Source organism: Vicugna pacos, chromosome 16 (assembly GCF_048564905.1).
Source record: "Vicugna pacos chromosome 16, VicPac4, whole genome shotgun sequence".
Classification (NCBI taxonomy): Eukaryota; Metazoa; Chordata; class Mammalia; order Artiodactyla; family Camelidae; genus Vicugna; species Vicugna pacos.
The window spans coordinates 13,876,844-13,896,374 of NC_133002.1; the positions used below are offsets into that span (position 1 = coordinate 13,876,844).

The 19,531-nt window shown below is 49.1% G+C and overlaps 1 protein-coding gene and 1 pseudogene across 5 annotated transcripts in view; both read left to right on the forward strand.

Annotated features, from left to right (window-relative positions):
• DNAH9 (dynein axonemal heavy chain 9) overlaps positions 1-19,531 on the forward strand; it is a 264,304-nt gene that overhangs the window by 195,741 nt on the left and 49,032 nt on the right. For all 5 annotated transcript variants that reach the window (XM_072940756.1, XM_072940754.1, XM_072940753.1 and 2 more), the window contains 6 exons: positions 4,335-4,760; positions 10,946-11,065; positions 13,049-13,237; positions 15,704-15,939; positions 17,516-17,638; positions 18,613-18,817. In XM_072940756.1, coding sequence (XP_072796857.1) covers positions 4,335-4,760; positions 10,946-11,065; positions 13,049-13,237; positions 15,704-15,939; positions 17,516-17,638; positions 18,613-18,817 — 1,299 coding nt within the window. The remainder of the gene's footprint in view (positions 1-4,334; positions 4,761-10,945; positions 11,066-13,048; positions 13,238-15,703; positions 15,940-17,515; positions 17,639-18,612; positions 18,818-19,531) is intronic.
• LOC102541788 (large ribosomal subunit protein eL33 pseudogene) lies at positions 10,478-10,798 on the forward strand (annotated as a pseudogene).

Consider the following 19,531-nt stretch of genomic DNA (forward strand, 5'->3'; position numbering starts at 1 on the left):
GTAGGAGCAAAAGACTATTTGGATATTTTACTAACACACAGCAATCAGTCCCAGTCCAGGAACAAAACATCCTGTCTGATGGTAGAGCATTAGCGAAATTCCCATTAACATAGAAAAAGCGCAATAACGACCACTTCACTACTATTATAAACCAATTGTCCTAGAATTTCTAGCCAGTGCAATAATAAATGAAAAATGGTAATCATGTAAATGTTGTAAAATACCAGACAAATGTATTATTATTCATGGATGTCATAAAAATATAATAAAACAAATAAAAGGGAAGGGTTAAGGGCCCATTACAGAATTTAATAGCTTTCCTGATATCAGCAGTAGCCAGTTAGAAAATTTATTTTCAAAATAGCAACCAAAACACACAGTAAAAATAAGCATAGATAAATGTGTTAAAACTATGTAATGACAACTACATATTTTTTTGAGTAGTATAAAATATGAATAGGCAGATAGGTGTACCAAGTTTGGTCAGGGAAGATTTAATATTATAAGGATGTCACTACTCCTCAAATAATTTATAATTTAAATGTAAGTCTAATTTAACTCCAGTTTGATTTTTGGCTTATTTATGTCTAATGTCATTAAAAGGTCGTATCATTTAGCCAGCTATTAAAAATTTAATAACCTAAGTGCCCAACAATATGGAGTTGGCTAAATAAATTATGGCTAATGTTATGATACCATTTTCAACCTCACATTGAAAAAAAATGTAATAGTGTTACCAGATGTTGAAAAGAATGAGAGTGTATACAGATCCTCTCAAACACTGATGACTAGTATTGAAATTCCTGGAAAATAATCTGGTAATGTGTACAAAGAACATTAAAAATGTTCTTATCCTTTGACCCAACAAATCCACTTCTAGGAATGTTATCCTAAACAACTTATCTAAGATTTTCACAAAGATTTATTTGGAATGCCCAGCAAAGCATTATCCATATGGTAAGTTTGTGGAAATGACCTAGGTTTCCAAACATTGAAATTTGATTTATGCCTCATCCCTCTGATGGTATACTGTCTCCAAAAACCCTGTTGAAGAGGAATAACCAGTGACTTTCTGTCAGACCTCTTTTTAAAATGATCAGTAATTTCTGCTTGTACTATCTCCGAAATATGTCCCAAATCCAGCCCCTTCTCACCATCTCACCAGGAAAGCCTTAGCCCAGCGGCCGCAGCCTCCCGTACTCGTCCTCCGCGTGCAGGCCTGCCCCACCACGGGTTTCCTCACGGCAACTCCCTCTCAAAGCAAACCCTGTCATTGCAGCCCCTGCCCACAGCCCTCCACTGCCTTCCCGCTGAAAGCAGAAGAAAATCAAACTGTCCAGTGGCTCTGGGCACCCTCGCTGTCTGGCCGGCCTGCCTCTCCTCCCCGCCGCTCCTGGCCGCCAGGCCTGCACAGCGGCCAAGCTGCTTCCGCAGCCGGACCATGCGCTTGCAGGTCCGCGTGCCTGCAGCAGCCCCCTGCGGACTTCTGTAGCCCTGCTTCCTTCCTGTCGCTTACATCCCAGCTGACATGGCATGCAGTCCCAGTGGCCTTCCCAGAGCTCCCCCCGAGTGACAGTGGTGTCATCGCTCCCCAAGAATCCACTATTCCATTAGCCCTCTTTCTTCTCAAAGCACCTCTCAGTTTCCAGTGTATCAAAGGTTGGCTTCTTTTTTTGCCCACCTCCCTGACCTAAATGAGCAAAAGGACTTTCCGTTTCTTATTTACCGCTCTGTTTCCATGTGCCAAATGAATGACTGTGCAAACACACTCATGCACTCAGCAAAGACTCCCCAACTGCCCTTTGGGCCAGGTGCTGCTCTGGGTGCACATGATGCACCCATGAACGAAGACCCTGCCTCTATGAAGATAATATTCTAGCACAGCTGAGCGGTGAGAGACAAGAAGCATCACGAGAAAGCAATGTTTACAACGCGTCAGAGCATGACAGATGCTGCAGAGAAAAGAAAACCATAGAGCAGATTCGGGGGGAGCTCTGGGGCCAGGGCCGCTGGGGAGGAGAGTGGAGGAGGCAGGAGGTTGCAGCATGAAAGAAAGTGTGAGCCTCCTTGAGAAGGAGAAATTTGAGTACAAACTTGGAGAAGAGCAAATTCATCAGGCAGACGCCTGGGAAGAGCAGTCAACGCCAAGGCAGCAGCTAGAACAAGAGTCTCGAGGCAGGAAGGGGAGCCTGCCTGGTGCTGGCTGGCTCAGAACCGTGTCTGCCTTCTTCTGAGGAATGTCTGTTCCATCCTGTGTGCCTGTTGGCAGTGCCACCTCACCTGCCCCATGGGGATGGGCTCCAGGAGCCTCACCTAACTGAACAAGATCTTTTCCCAGGACTTTTTTACTTTGACTTACAGTGGAGAAAAAAAAAATCTCCTTCCTTCCTGATTGCAAAGTGATGGATGTGAGCCTGGAGCTACCGGCACCGTTCATCTCATTCAGTCGTTCAGCACACTTGTTGATGAGCACCTAGTGTGTGCCAGTTACTGTTCTAGGCACTGGGACTGCCGTGGTTAACCAGAGAGGTGAGGTCCCTGGTCCCAGAGGAACATTGTAATCCCAGGAGGAAAAAGTGGTCATCGTTTCTGATTGCCCCGAGCTCTGTGAGGATGAGCAGGAATGAGCCCGTGTAGGAAATGACTAGGAAGGGGAGGTTGGCCAGAGAGTCTGTCTGAGAGGTGGGGCTCTTGAATGGAGATCTTGACGGATGGGAAGGGCTCAGCCACGCAAATATCTTAGAAGAATTGTTCCAGGCAGAGGTCCTGAGGTGGGAATGAGCTTGGCAGTTAGTATGCTAGGAGGAGTTGCCCGTGGCAGAGCTTAGCGGGCGACTGAGAAAGCGGCCCAGGTTGAGGTCAGAGGGGTAAGTTGTGTGGCTTGCAACACGAAGAAACTGGTTTGCAAAAAAGGAACTCGTGCACAGGGAGAAGCAGAAACAAGAGGAGGTCTGGAGTCTCCTGCTGACATCCAAAACGCAGTTCCCCTGGTCCTTACAAATGGCAACCAGCCCATCCTCCCCAGATATGTGAGCGAGAAAATTCCCCTTTGTCCTTCAGCTGGGTTTTCTGTCTCTAAAACCAGAAGAGATGTGATTAATTTAGAGGTATATATGAATAGTAAAAAAACTGGGAGGAATTACATTGAAATATTAACAGTGATGTATCTGGGTTATAGAATTCAATTTCATCTTTATACATTTTATATTTTCTTAATTCAGTACATTGCACATGCTTAACTTAAACTGTTTTAAAGTTGTGGGGTTTTGGTTTCTGATCGTATTTTTTCACTGTGTCCTCTTCTGCACGGGAGAGGCTGCTTCGACAGGTATGCAAGCACACCTCCCACACCGGTGCTGCCTTCAGCCCTGTGCCTGACAAAGTTGTCATGACCGAAAGTGAAAACAGTTGTAAGGAAAAACGGAGAATCTTCCTAGGTGCTTCCATTAGGTGCTAGAAATAATCCCCCTTGCGTGTTGATTTCCAGGCCCAAATGCACCCCCAAATTAATTTGGCACAAGAATCTCATCTTTGAAATCAAGATCTTCCCCCCCACTTACAAAATAAGCCTTCAAACTAAGTGCTTTTGAGGTCATCGATTTCTCACTGACAGTCCCCACAAACCTTAAATCAAAGTTATATGCATTTCTGACAAAATTTCACTTACAGATTTATTGCTTCCAACTTACAGATGAAAACACTGAGGCCTGGAAACTTGAAGGGACTTGCCAAGGTCAACGCTTTCAGCCATATCTTTCCAGAACAAGTGAAACTTGGAGCAAAGGACAAACTGACGTCTAGACAGAGGCAGTGTCTGCACAGGCAGTGCCCAGCTTTCTGTCTGAATTATTTCTTGGCAGGAAATGCAACTTTGCTATCAGGACAGTCAAGTGTAGTTAGAACAAGCTCATGGAACAAAGCAGTTTAATTAAAGAAAAAAAATTAGTTGGGTTACAGTGCTATTCTCTTCAGTCCAAGATGGAAATTAATTTATAATAACCTTATCTTTTATTCATGGCATGCTGTATATTTCAGGGTATGTTGGCATCCTTATGGTTTTCAGCTGCACATGAAATAATTCTGTGTTTCTGATGGGCTGCGAGTCAAAGCGCGGAGAGCACACAGCTGAGTCTCAGCTAACCATTCAGGGGACTCTGGAACCACTGGGAGTCGCCTTGGTTCCCTTTCCATGAGCCATGAGATTTAGAATTCCGAGGGCTGCTGCAGGCTTCCCAGGGCCCTCTCAGGTCCATCACCCAGAGCCCAGCGCCATGGTGGCGGAGGACAGTGAGGGCCCATCCTTCTTCATCTAACGACCTGCCTCTCTCTTCCAGACCAACCTGACGGAGCTGAAGTCCTTTGGTTCCCCACCCCCGACTGTCAGCAATGTCACTGCGGCGGTGATGGCGCTTGTGGCCCCTGGGGGCAAGGTGCCCAAGGACCGCAGCTGGAAGGCCGCCAAGGTCACCATGGCCAAAGTGGACAGCTTCCTGGACTCCCTCATCCACTTTGACAAGGAGAACATTCACGAGAACTCCCTCAAGGCCATCAGGCCGTACCTGCAGGACCCCGAGTTCAATCCAGAGTTCGTGGCCACCAAGTCGTCCGCAGCCGCAGGCCTCTGCTCTTGGGTCATAAACATTGTGAGGTTCTACGAGGTGTTCTGTGACGTGGAGCCCAAGCGCCAGGCACTGAGCAAGGCCACCTCGGACCTCGCTGCTGCCCAGGAGAGGCTGGCTGCCGTGAGAGCCAAGATTGCGGTGAGTGACCCCCAATCCTGAGACAGACCACACTCTCCACCAGGCCCCAGGCCCCAGGGGCCTGATTTTTAAAGAAAACCAAATTCTTTTGCAAACTCCCCTGACTTTTCAATAGAGGAAACTTCATAAATGTCTTTCTAAACTACTGTATCATCCAAACAAGACAGATCCACTGGACCATGGGCTTACGCTTTGGTCCTGAAGGATTTCCTCCTTTTCCTCCAAGGAAAGAAGAGATGACAGATGGATACAGATAATAGATGAACAGTGTTATCCACTGAACCAGTGGATATCATATTAGCCACAAATGCATTCAGTATTTTTTGCACATCTGATAGCTAAGAACAAAAGGTCAAGAGCTGGAGATTCTTTTTCCTCTTTGAAATGTAGGTTTTGGTCACATTTCCTCACCTTGTGCACCATTACCTTCCATTCTGGCCAGCTGTCTGCCCCTCTCACTCTCAGTGGTGTGGACATCTGGGCCTGCTGTGCGTGTTTGATGCTACCTGCATCATTTTATAGAAGCTTTTAAAAAAGCACATAGCATATTGTGGTTTGCAGGGTGGTCCCTTGGCCATAAATATAAAATTACTAACCTCTTTGTTGATATTTTGGTGGGGGGAGTAATTAGGTTTACTTATTAATTTTTTTAATGGAGGTACTGGGGATTGAACACAGGACCTTGTGCGTGCTAAGCATGTGCTCTACTGCTGAGCTACACCCTCCCTCCTGTTTGTTGATATTTCGATGATATGTCCCTCACCCAGGATTGGGGAATGGAAGTGATCTTGGATTCACACCTGTTTGGGAGAGATTTCCCCTTGAACTTCATGTTTGCCATTAAAATGGATGTTACCAAAGTGAGAGGTAGAAATCAGAACCCTGCAGGACAGCATAGCAGCAGAAATTCCATCAGCAGACCTACCAGTCCACTGTGGGGGACCTTTAGAAAGGCCTTTAAAGTGCCCAAACTTCAGTTTCCTGTAGTTAAACGGACACAGTAATCACCCCTGCTTCCTGAGTCTGCTGTGAGGACGAAAGGAGAGAAGGCACGGAAGCACAAGCCCAGAGCCCAGCCGTGGGGACACAGGGGTCCCTCGGCCATGGATGCCGAGCGTTCCTCCACCCCTCCTCCTGCACGTGCCGTTGCGTGCATGCACAAGCCCCGGTAATCAGTCACTGCTGTCATCAAGTTCAGTCCAAAACAATCCCTGGATGTTTCATTTCTACACATGCCTTCCAGGCCAATAGGATTCTCGCTGCAAATTTCTCCTGACGCTAAAAAGGGGTTTTACAGATTGTGAAAAGGAGGACTGCAGACATGCGGCATGTCTCCTGGGTTTACTTGATAGATTAAATTCTATGGCTGAAGGCTCTAGTTCAGAGATCCTTGCAACCAGTCTCTCTATAAAGAAGAGATGCTTTGGCAAAGCAACTAGTCACTCCATATGTTTGCTTTATAAATCCAGATGTTCATGGGCTGGTTTACTGAAAATGTGATAATCACCCCCACAGTGGCCCTCTTGAAAGAACACCAAGGGCAAAATACTGTAACACCCCCTTGACTGTTGGTGGAGAGAAAGATCTTCTGATAATTTTCATGTTCTTCAGTCTCTCCCAGAAAAGTGTTACAGGAACTGCATTTTCAAAGAAATCTTACTCAAGTTATTTTAACCAAAGGAACATTTGGTGCAAAGGCAGTGTTTTCAAAATGTTTATACCTTTTCAGTAGCAAACATGCACGCGATGGGCCCATTCAACCTGTGAAAGCAAGCAGAATATTTTAAAAATACTTGGCTACCTTAAGAAAGCACTTCTTTTCTGCCAAAATATTTTTTGAAAAAAATTCATTCTCACTCTTAACAACCTCCTCTCCATCCTTTGCTTATATCCTCATGTCTGTCGACATCCCAAGGGTGCAGACACTTGCCCAGTATGAACAGAAGGGACAGGCCAACACCTATCCCAAATTGGAGGCCCACTCAGGCCAGGAAAGCGCCTCCCTCCGTGTCCCTGAGGTCATTGCCGGCCTCCTCCAGTGGCAAACCCCCCAAGCCTTATTTTTAGGATTTTAGGATAATTCCAACCAAAGAATTCTATATTCAAGATCCATAAAGGGGAAAAAAGCATCTTTCAAAACAGATTATACAAGGTAATTTCAATTTGATTTTATATATATATATAATTAAAATATATACAAGTATAAATAGTGGTGGTGATCTCTGGGTGGTAGATTCTGGATGGTTTTTGATTATCTGTATTTTCTCTTTTTTTCTATCATGAATGCACATTATTATTTTAATTTATAAAAATAATAGTAATACAAACAAGCGAGGCATTTGCATTGAGTGTTTGCTCACACGCAAGTCAAATATCAGATCAGAGAGAAGAGCTTGGAATGAGAAACGACAGTCTCCTGCCCTTTTCCTTTTTTGTGTGAATCAACTGGTTGTTGATGCCACTCAGAGCTTGCTACCCAGTGACTGGCGTGTGTGGTATTTAGCCTGCACGTAGTGTTCCAAAATGATTCCATTACTTGCCAATATTTGAAACCAAAAAATCTGATTTCTGGCCAGTCTTTTTTTCCTTTCTTTCTTTCTTTTTTTGGGGGAGGGTAGGTTTATTTATTTTTTAGAGGAGGTACTGAGGATTGAACCCAGGACTCCATGCATGCTAAGCACGTGCCCTACCACTTGAGCTACACCCTCCCTGCCACCAGTCTCTTAATAATCAAAAGATTCCTGAATATCACTAACTGACCCTGGAGTTAAGTAGTGGCTTCCCACTCAAGCAGCATTTTTTCATAGTCCCCACCAACTCCTACTTTTTTTTTTTTAACATTAGACTCATCTGACTAGTTCACATTGTCTTCATGGCCTCTGCTCATTTGAATTTCTGCCCCCTGTCTGTGTGCTGTGCTGGCATCCTTATTCTGGATGTATCGTATTCAGGCAGTCGACTTTCTGCCAGATGAGGCTCTAAGATTCTCATCCCCATGTCTTCCTGGCACCGTTACAGCAACTGTGTTTAGCTGACGTCACCTTCATTTCGTGCTCCATCATGTAGACACTGCTTCCTTGGAGCCCTCGGTTTTCAAGACGAAACCATTACCCTTTCCTTCAGCTCTTCCCCCTCCCTCCTACCTCCGACTTCTGTTCTCATTACTTACCGTTACTTTTGCTTTTGCATCACCAAGACTGAAAATATCTACATTCTGTTCTGTAACCAACATTAATTATCCCATTCTCTGTCCACTGACTGATTCAGAAAGTTGAAAAATCAGTAAATTCCATCTATAGTCTATGAATCTGCCTATATTGTTCGTAGTAGATCTGAGTACAGTTACATTTCCTTTGTTTATACAAACTTTCCCCCTCTGGAGTTTTTACTTTCTTCCCCTCTCCCCTCTCTCTTCGGTTAATTCCTTTTGCTTGGCCTCAATTTTTTAAACTCTCCATCTAGTCCAGTGTTCTACTGAGTCCCCTTTGCTCATTCTCTCATGTTCCCAGCTCAAAGCTCCAATCAGTGTCAGGGAGTAATCACGTTCTCTGCTTCCTTGGGTTCATTCCAGTGACGTCTAGATCCTGTACCTTCTTTCTTGATTTCGCCTCTTGTTTTGCAACGGCTCATTCTTAAGTAACTTTCTCAGAAATGTTATTGTAAGAAGTAAATTTTCTAATGTTCCAGCCTGGAAATATCTTTTTATTTTTGAACTGAATTGACAGTTTTGCTGAGTATTAAATTCTGGTGCTAATTTTTTCCCCTCAGAACATTACTGTATGGGTCTCATTCCTTTGGGTCCCAATCCTTTGTTGGTGCACTGTGCTTCTGACTTCCTGGAACTCTTTCCACATTTTCCTTATTCTTGGTGTCTGAAACTTTACATGGATGTGCTTAACGGCCGCTCTTTCTTTATGCATTGTGTTTGGCATGTAGAGGCTGATTTCCTTCGGTTCCAGAAGATGATTTTGTATCTCCCTTCTGCCTCCTTTTCACTCTTCTTTTCTGGAATGCATACTGGTTGGATACTGGACCTTCTGGTGGGTCCTCTATTTCCCTCCCTCTTTTTGTCACTGTACGTTTTCTTACACTGTCAGAGTCCCTCAGATTCATCTTTTAACCCTTCCCTTGAAACATTACTTTTCACATTATCAATAGTGATTATTTCCACAAGTTGTTTTTGTTCTCTGTTCCTTTTCCTAGGCTCCTCCTCTTGTTTTATGGATGAAACATCTTGAATCTCCCTGAGAAACTAATTATGAAGGGCTTCCTGTTCAGCTGCCCTTGTTGTGACTGAAGTTCTCTTTTTCCTAGGTCACTTTTCTCCCTCTCGTTCACCTTTAATCTCAGCTTTCATCAAATGCCATCTTGTCCTTTCATGTTTACAAGAGTAGTGATCAAAAGCTGCTTACAGCTCCGCAGGCAAGGGCGACCTGGCTGACTGGAAGAAGTTGCTTCCTAGATCAGATGAGTTTTGGTGCATGCATCCTAAGTGCCGGTGTTCTTTTTCTGCCACCATTGACTCTCCTGCTGGTGACACCAAGGCCTGGGGCATTGCACACCAGGCATGGGGGTGGACACGTGGGGCGGGGGTCAGCAGGCTTCCAGGCATCCCTGTCATCTTCAGCATCCCCTCCGTTGCACCTGACGTTTCCAGTCACCAGCGTGTGCAGGGCTCTGCAGAGCTGGTCAGCTCCCCGCTTGGTGAACAGAGGCCAGCTCTAAGCTGCAGCATCCTCTGCACTGCTCTGGCAGTCTCTGCTTCTCTGTCCCTGTGGTCTTCCATCAGACTGTGGGAATCCCTCACAGCTGAGGGGCCCTCAACAGTTCCTTGGTGTCGTGACTCTTTGAATTGCTTCATAATCATTTTAGAGGCGTCTCTGAAGAAGAGGAGGTGGATGAGCGTGGCCAGCCTGCCGTCGTTCACGGGGCGGCTCACTGCCTGCCCTGTAAGCTGCCTGGCGGTAGCAGCTCAGCCCCTCCTGTGACCTGGTAGTGACTGACAAGGCAGCCTGGAGCCCATTATTGCACAGACACAAGACACGCCTGGAGGCGTCTACTGCATGTCCATGTGTCTATGTGCAAATGTGGGTTGTAGGGGCAGCGAAAGTTGTGTGCTTAATAAATTTAGAAAAAACAGGTCTTTTAAAAAAAAACATTCCTCTACTTTGGGGTAATTGAAGACAACAGATGAGGTCAAGGAGAAGTTGTCTTGCACTCCTAGGACCTTAAGGCAAGGGGAGGACCCAGTTGCAGACAGCCCGACCCCAACCCACAGACCAGCTGCAGCAGCAACCCTGGGACCCTTCTGGCCGTTTTCAGGCCTCCCTGGGCGTTGGTGAGCTCTTGCTTCTAACAGCAGCACTTGTCCTTTTTTGTCAGGCTTCTGGTACCCAGTACAGGGAGAGACAGAATTTAAGCATTTCCCTCCTTGGCCATCAACCCTTTTGATGGACTAGTCTTGGGAAGTGACCAGTGACCACTGAACCAGTGACCAAGGAGCTGAAAAAGAAAACTTAGTTCTTTCACTTGGGGAAGGACCCTCTGGAATTGCACTGGCTTCTGTGTGAGAACGCCCCTGACTTGCCTTCCCTGGTCCCTCATGGCTCCCCACAGTTGGAGCCTTCCTTAAAAATCACCTCCATGGCTCTCTTAGCAATCTTGGAGCCTGTGGAGGGCTGCTGGGAACAGGACTTCTAAAACGATAAACGTCTGGAAGGCTGTGGTCCAAGGCCATTTTTGCTGGTTGTAAGCGGGGTCTGCAGACCCAGAGGGAGTACGCAGGTCTTAAAATTGAAAGTGTTTATGCTCAGGATGGAACTGAATTCTATCTAGGCAAGAGTCGTGCTTGTGTTTCCAAAGCAAAGACCAACACAGTAACTCCCAGTGGGAAACAGAACAAAACCAGAGTAATCTGGGGAAAGGCAACTCACGTTCGTGGAAACAGCGGGGTAGTTTGTGCCAAGTTCCAAAGCAGTCTTCCTGCTAAGGCCATTGGACACAGAATCCATGTGATGCTGTACCCCTCAAGGATTTAAATTTATTGAAAAGTAAATAAAAGTGTGGATTTGTTCTCTTGCTAAAAAAAAAAAAAAAACAACACCTGCACATGAACCCTATTTCAGAAGTACTGGAAGTGACTTGGGCTAGAATTACCGACAGACCTTGTGTTCCTTCCTAAACAGCACCTTAATGAAAACCTGGCCAAACTCACGTCCAAGTTTGAGAAAGCAACAGCGGACAAACTCAAATGTCAGCAAGAAGCAGAAGTGACTGCAGGCACCATCTCCCTTGCGAATCGCCTGGTGAGTGTGAGCCTCACGGCAGAGCTTTAACTACAGGAGCTGAGCATGTCAGGTGGCCCAGAAGGTGCAAAACAGATGCACGGAAAGAGCCGAGTGCTGCTTTGACGGGGGTCGGGGGGAATTGCATTGTGCTGGGATGCAGGGACCGAGTCCTGAGAAGAGCGTGAATACACACCCTGGTCTAGTCAGACTCTCCTGCAGGGATGGGGTGGGCGTGGGGCGGTGAGAAGCGTCGCTCTATCAGTCAGGCCGCTTCTGAGAGTTGCTTACATGGATGTGCACGGCCAGAAGAAGCCTTGAAGGCCAAAGCTAGCACTCGATAGGCAGGCTCTGAAGCGCTCACCTGTGCGATGTGTGGCAGTAGGGTGCGGGCAGGACTCGGAGCTGAGACGGAGCAGAAGAGGCAGGTGGCTGACCCTGAGTGTTTCTGACCATGAGCTCGGTCTCTCCAGCAGGGTAGTCAGATGTCTCACATGGCGACTCAGGCCTCCCAGAGCAAGTGCTCCGAGGTAGCAGAAGGTCCCACTCTCTTAAGGCCCAGGACCCAAAGCCAGCGCGGCCTCCTCCCGCTGTGTGCTGTTGGTCCCGGCAGCCGCAGACCCGGGAGAGGGTGCGGAGACACAGCTCCTGACGAGAGGCGAGTCAGGATTTGCAGCCTTTTCCAGTCCCCTGTGGCTCACATTTCTCATCATAAATCAGCTAAGAGGCTGCAAAGCAGGTCCACTGGATGTGATTTCTCCTTGACCAAGAGCCTTTACAGCACCTTCCTCGCCAATGAAAGGAAGTAGAACCATTTGTGTTCATAGCAAAGCCAGGTTCTCTGGTCTGGGGGAAATGAGCCATGACAGTCGTGGGACTGGGCTGTGCTCGGGGAAGATGCTGTGCCTCAGGAGTGTGTCCAGGCTGCTGTCTGCGGCACCTGCTGCTGCAGAGCTTTGTGGTGCTCGCTTTCACTGAACAGTTTGGTTTAGAGACAGCTCCTCCGCAGACGTGCGGGAAGTAGTCAGGACCTCCCTGCTGGCCTGTCTTCCGTTCAGTTCCCTGTCTGGTTTGCAGAATTGAGCACGGCCTTCTCTGCCCAGCTGGAGCCTTTCCTGAGTTGGTCCTCGCAGGAGGCAGTGGGGTGTTCTGCTCTAGGACTCAGGAGGGGTGGGCTCTGAAGCCGCCCTGCCTCTGCCGGCCTGCAGGTTCTGAGGAGATGCTCGGACTTCCTGGTCTTTACCGTGTGATCTAAGAATGGGGTGGGGATGGGCAGGAGGGCCAGTCCCTCGGGTCTCTCCCAGCTCTGACGTCGTAGGATGCCGTCTTTCGAGGGGGAACAAAGGGTAAGTCATCGCACAGAAGCAAGCTTCGCCCAACAGTACCCAACAGTCCCCCGCAGAAAGAGGCTGTCCCCTCCGGGAGAGGATGCCCACGGAGCGGGGGGCGCCCCGCTGACGTGGGCCGTGCAGCCAGGACGCCTTCTGCAGCCTTGTTGCTTTGTCCACGCCCGTGTGTCGGTGCTTCTGGCTCTGGGTCTTAATTACCATGTCCATCTCCCCGCCCACTGTGAGCTGTTTCTAGTGCAGCTAGTTTTACTTATTTTCACACCCCCAGCATTTGGAGAGGAAAAGAGGGGGGTGCATAGTTTTCTATTAAGTTTGCAGACCAGACAGGGTGCAAGTGACGGACACGCAGTCATACTAAATCCTCTCCACAGCCCTTTGAGGCGGGCGCATTGGTCTCCGCCCCCGGGCAGGGCCTGGAAGCCGCCTTCAGACCTGTCCTCTCCCCACAGCCCAAGGAGTGCAGAGCAGAGAGCAGGGCTCGTTTCCCGCAGTGTTCGCTGCAGCGGGTGCAAACCCTCGTTGATCAAAGGGCCACGTAAACCGTGTTGTGCGTCTCCTGCCACGAGGCGCGCGCTGTGCCTTTTCCGAGGCCGAACCATGTCTCTGGGGCCGGCGGGATGACGTGCCTTCCCCCGTCTGCCCTTTGAAATGGTAGGTGGCAGGACTTGCCTCTGAAAACGTGAGGTGGGCAGAAGCTGTGCAGGACTTCAAGCAACAGGAAAGGAAACTGTGTGGAGACGTCTTACTTTCCACGGCTTTTATTTCGTACCTTGGCTTCTTTACGAAGAAGTACCGGCAGAGCCTCATGGACGGGACCTGGCGACCCTACCTGAGCCAGCTGCAGGTACGTACAGCCTGCCTTTCTCCTGAGCACACCAGCCTGGGGGGACCAGTGAGCTCAGGTGACAATCGTAACCCCAGTCTTCTAGTCCCTTCTTGCAGACCTTCTCCCACCACCACCTGAACATCCCCCAGTGACCTCTGGGATCCAGGAGGGAGACACATGCACTGGTGTCTTTCCACACTTCCCTACCCGGCCACCCGCTGCCCCCAGGCTGTCTTTGGACACTCCTCAAAACTGTAAAACCCGACGGGCAGCAAAAGCCCCTGTGTTTCCCTCCAACCTTCCTGGTTTTGTGCCAAACTGCATAGCAGCAATGGAGCCTGGGTGGGGGGCCTCCTTCCCCAGATACTGCACTGTACCTCGTTACTGGGCCCCAAAGCTGCACGGCCCATCCGTGACCCACAGACACCCTTATGAAAGCATCCTCACTTCCTGGTCCTGTGTGCTCCTCACCTCCTGGTCCTGTGTGCGCCTCTCCTCCTGGCCCTGTGTGCTCCTCTCCTCCTGGCCCTGTGTGCTCCGCTCCTGGTGTAAGTAGGTGGATTGTACTCCCCGGCCCTCACGCTAGCTCCTGACTGGATCCTCTATCCAGGGTGTCTGGGTGTCTGTGTGCATCATGACACTTCCACATCCCTCACAGCCCTCAGTTCTCACCCAGTCCTCAGCCTGCACTCTCCACCACTCCGCCGGCAGGAGCTAGAGGAGATCCCCAAGACCGGGTCCATAGCCCGACAGAAGCTAGGAGTCAGAGCAGCAGCTGCAAGAGCGTCGGCACACGAAGTCCCCACGTGCAGTAAGGGTTGGACCCCGAAACTCACTTGTAGGTGTGTCCTTAGAACACAAAACCCCCGCTGTCTGGTAACAGTTGGCTTCACAGCTCAGCTCATAAAATCTGACTCACCTGATGCTTTGCCGAAGAGTGTTTTTAAAGCTGTTACAGTACTGGGAAATAAACAAAAAATAAGGCTGTTGCTTATTCATCTTGAACACTTGTGGAAAAGGAAATTGTTGAGAAGAGATCGTTAGCGGCGTGAAGGAAGGTGAGCAGCCCAGTGGCCGCAAGCAGGACTGTCCCGGCTGGTCTGGGGTCCTGGAGCACCTCTGTGCCACGGGCCCCTGTGGCAGTCTGGGAAGACTCTGGGTTCCTCCCACGGTGGTGCTTCTGAGCGCATGAAGTAGAATGCATACGATCACAAGGGAAACAGTTCTACTGAAATACGTCTCTGATCCCAGGATGAGAACCTCCAGTGGCTGGTTTCCCTTTTGAGGTTTGCTTGAAGGTCTAACACTGGCCATGGGTGCCTTCCCAGATCTGAGTGTAGGGAAAGGAGATGGCCTGGAGAGGTTTCCTCAGGCGACTGGGAAGACACGCTGCAAAGAAGAGAGGGATGGAGTGGTTACAAGGGCGTCTGTGTGAACCCCAAAAACATTCTGCTCAGTGAAAGCGGCAGACACAAAAGGTCACGCACCGCATGATAGCGTGTGCGTGAAACGTCCAGGATAGGTGAATCCACAGGCACAGAAAGCAGACAGACTGGGAACCGGGGGAAGCAGGGAATGGGGAGGGACTGCTAATGGACACTGGGCTTCCTTTTGGGGTGAAGAAAGTGTTTTGGAACAAGACAGAGTTGATGGTTGCACAGCACTGGGAATGGACTGTGCCATTGACTTGTGTGCTCTCAAATGGTTAAGTTATGTGACTTTTACTCCAATTTTTTAAAAAGTGGATGTGGGGGGATATAGCTCAGTGGTAGAATGCGGGCTTAGGATGCACAGGGTCCTAGGTTCAATCCCCAGTGCCTCCGCTAACAACAACAACAAAGGTATATGTGCTTCCAGTGAAAAAGATTACTTGTAGAAGAATTAAATGAGCTGAGAGAGGTCAACAGAGACAGAAGAGGGAGGGTTTGGTGGGCACAGGCTCCCAGGGGGACAGGGCCGAGGGCTTGCTCCCAGGCCTCCCAGGGCACCAGCAGGCAGGCGGGAAAGGGAGTGGTTGGCAGCAGGGGAAAGCTGGGCATTGGTCCACAAGTGGTGACAGTGATGAGAGGGGAGGAGAGAGTGCTCAGTGGGGCTGGCGTGGGGCCTGGTTGGGGACGCACAGAAGTGCAGCAGAGCAGGGACCTGTTAACGTGAGTGAAGACGTATGGAGGCTGCTGACTGAAATACAAATAATTGGTGGCAGAAATCTGGTTTAGGTGAACATACTGAAAAACAGAGGATTGCAGGGGTGGAATTTCTGCTGCTGTTCTTCCATCAAGAAAAAATCAATAAAAAGACTCTCGGGACTTTAGGAAAGCCTGCTTCCAGAAACAAGCACACAGCCAGAAAAGCGCTCCTCAGGGGGATTTGGGTCTTGCATTTGTTGGAGTTGTGTCCATCCTTGGAGTGAGCCCCTGTGGAGTCCATCCCAGCCAAGGGCGTGTGCTTCCGCTCTGAGCACATGTGGCATTTCTTCACCGCCAGGTGCCCATCCCAGTGACCCCCACGCTGGATCCCCTGAAGATGCTGACAGATGATGCCGACGTGGCTGCCTGGCAGAATGAGGGCCTCCCTGCGGACCGCATGTCCACGGAGAATGCCGCCATCCTCCTCCACTGCGAGCGCTGGCCGCTCCTGGTGGACCCTCAGCTGCAAGGCATCAAATGGATCAAGAACAAGTATGGCGCAGCCCTCCGGGTCACCCAGATTGGTCAGAAGGGGTAGGTGGCTGCACATAAAACTTCCCACTTTGCCACTTAGGTCGAGGAAAAAAAATGTTATGAGTGGGTTTTAAACCCCAGTGGATTGTTTCTACCCTCCTGATCCCCCCATGAACCTTCTCGAGTTTGTCCTCTCATTTCAGGAACCATCTCAAGGAGAGATGCTTGGGTACTGAGTCTCTGCTCTTCTTCCCCGTTAGAAATCATATGCATCACTTCTTCTCACCCCATCCCCAAGTCCTTTCTCCGCCAGCCCGGGGCAATCATCCTCCCATCTCTCCTGGAATACTTCCTGCCTCCCAGACAGCCTCTCCCACTGTCAGGCATCGCTGTGCTTTGCGGTCTTTCTCACACTCAGCCGAGAGCTTCCTCCCTCAGCTCTCTTCTACCTGTTGCTCTGACCTCTGCCCCGGAGCCGCATGGAAGAGGCCTAAACTCTCTCTCCCGAGGGGCCGCCAGACATTTGCAGAGGGCTGCTTAGCAGCTGAGGTAATTAGGAGACCTTCAGAGCCCTTTGTCCAGCCACGAGTCCACGTGGGGAGTTACTGCACACGTCGAGGGACGGGAATGACGGAGTGTGTCATCCGCCACAGTCACCTAATCCTCGCCTTCCCTTCAAACTGCGATTAAAATACTCCTTTCTAACTGACCAGTAACTGCGTGCTAGGTAGAAGTTTGTTCTTTTTGCTCATTCTTACATCTCTAGTGCCGAAAATAGTGCCTGACACCTAGTAATTATTTCTCTGTTCAAGTCCGCTGACTATCTTTCTGTTGAGCGGTCTTCTAGGTTTGTTGTGTATTATTTGAATATGGGTATTACATTGTGTATAACACGTGCTAAGACTGTTAAGTATAGTCTCCCTTGAATGAATGGATATGTGTTCAAGTGTGTCGTTGGCCTTTTAGTTTTGTGCGGTTTGACATACTACAGCTTTTTGGGGGGTAAGATTTGTTACACATTTCCTCTATAAATCGGTGCTTCGAAAAGTCTTTTTTCTCTCCAGAAATTATATAAATATTCACCTAGATTTTTAAGGTTTTTTATGGTTTTCTTTTTACACTGAAATACAATCACCTGAAATATATTTTAGGGTACTCTATAACGTACAGACCTAATTTTCATTTTTCAAGCAGTTAGCCTGTGTTCCAATACCATTTATTAAATTCTCCATCTTTTCTCCGATTAATTAGAGATGACATTTTACTCTATATTAAATTATGTTATTAGAGTCTTTACTCTTTTGTATTTGTATAATACTATACCAGCCTTTAATTGTTTAGTTTTATATTTAGTAACATTTATTGTCTCAAAGTAGTCTATCATAGTAAAAAAGAGGGTATCTCAATAAATAAGTAAATAAATAAATAAATTGCATTTTGTAGTTTGTCCCTATTTCTAAAAGATATATCAGATCGCTTAAATACCATTTTAAGTAGAGAAAAATGTGCCACTGAAGTCATCCCCAAGGACTGTGTCTCCAAGTTTACCCTTGTGCTGCAGAGGCACGGCTGTCTTATTAAATTGCCTCTGAATCTGCGCTTTGCCACAGGCTCACCTGCCCCACTTTCTCCTCAGCTACCTTCAAACCGTAGAGCGTGCCCTGGAAGCCGGAGATGTGGTGCTGATTGAAAACCTGGAAGAGTCCATCGACCCTGTGCTGGGACCGCTGCTGGGGAGAGAAGTCATTAAGAAAGGACGGTGAGAGTCAGCTGCACTGCCGGTCCTCTCCGAGGAGCCGGTTCACGGCCCCTGGTGGAGCCTGGACAGACCTGCTCTTCCGAGAACGTCCTCTCCTCAGTTCACCTCAAAGAGCTCCCCCGAAGCACACCTTTCAGTCTTCCAGAAGCAGAATATTTAGCTGCCCTGGTGTCCTAGGGAAAGTTTCCTGGAACAACTTCCAACAGCCAGCTCATTAGCTCGCTTCAAAATGGCCACAGTGCACCAGCTGGAGGAGCTTTAGAGGGAAAGTGGTCAAAAAGCAGGCTGACTTTTAACCGTGAGCGTTTTATTGAAACCAGTCATCTGAGTTCTGAGAACTCAACTCTGTCGATTGGATGAGCCTGCGTTGCTTTGGGTGCTGGTCGCTGACCAGGGCTCAGCAAGGGTCTGGCAGGAGGGGGAGGGGAGGAGGGGGAGGAGGGAGGGACAACTGTCAGGAAGGGCTGCGTGGACTCGGGAGCCTCACCCACCGCCCAGGCCGTCTCTCGCCTTGGCATATCCTTCGGGTGTGCTTATTCACTTAATTAATCATTTCCACCCATAGAAGCAATGCTTCATCAGCCAAGAGAAAACGTAGGCCCTATTGCTACCCCGTAAGTCACGTTTGTGCAAGAAAGGTGCCCTTCCCTGCAAACGCTTTACCGCCATCTGCTGGAACTGTTTCATGATGTGCTAATCTACGCGGCCGCAGAGTGACCGGCTCTCCCTTCAGCCGTGCCTGCAAAATCAAACGTGGTGGCTGGAGGAGAAAGTCTGTCACCCTCCACCCCTGCTCCCCACATGAGGACAAACGGGGATCCTAGAGCTCAGTCTAGACACGCTTGGGAGGAGCCCATCTGAATATGATAATGTCGTTTGCTATGATCTTGCAAAAAAAAGAAAAATCTATGGTCTGTCCCCGACCAGACCTCCAAGGAAGGCACCCCACCTTCACATGAGCCTTTGTGTTCCAGGTTCATTAAAATCGGAGACAAAGAGTGTGAGTACAATCCCGAGTTCCGGCTCATCCTTCACACCAAGCTGGCCAGCCCTCACTACCAACCCGAGCTGCAGGCTCAGGCCACCCTCATCAACTTCACCGTGACCAGGGCCGGCCTGGAGGACCAGCTGCTGGCCGCCGTGGTCAGCATGGAGAGGCCAGACCTGGAGCAGCTGAAGGTGCGTCGGGTACCCACCAAGGAGGGGAGGAAGAAGATGCTCTGTCACCAGCCCCTGCCATGTGCCCCACTCTGGGCGGGCTGGGGGCTGCTTTTCCAGAAGCTGAGCAGCGTGGGTTCTGCCAGAGCTTGGAGGAGTGTCACCACCATCTAGCCACCTGGAGCCCCATGTTAGGAACGCAGGATGGAGCAGGTCACAGAACAGGAGGCACAGGGCAGCAGGGGAACCCACACGCTCACCCGGGAGCAGGCCAGGCGTGGCTGTCTGGGGACATGCTGGGGCCATGCTCGTCACACAGGTTCACGTGTCTAAGTCCACAGCTAAGTAGGGTCAGTTCTACCAGGGCAGCAGAAACAGCTTCAGCCACGTTAGGATAGGTAGCATCTTAGTCAGCTTGGGCTGCTGCCACAAAGTACTGTAGACCAAGTGGCTTGAACAACAGACACTTCTTCTCTCTCAGTCCGGAAGCTGACAGTCGGAGATTGGAGGCCAGCATGGTTGGTTTCTGCTGAGACCCCTCTTCCTGGCTTGTAGGCAGCCGCTGTCCCGCCATGTGCTCTCAGACCTCTTCCTTGTGTGCAGAGAGAGCACGCTCTCTGGTGTCTCTGCTTATAAGTGCACGAATCCCACCACGAGGACCCCATTCTCATGACCTCATTTAACCTTAGAGGCCCCACCTCCAGCACAGTCGCAAGAAGGGTTAGGGCTCCAACA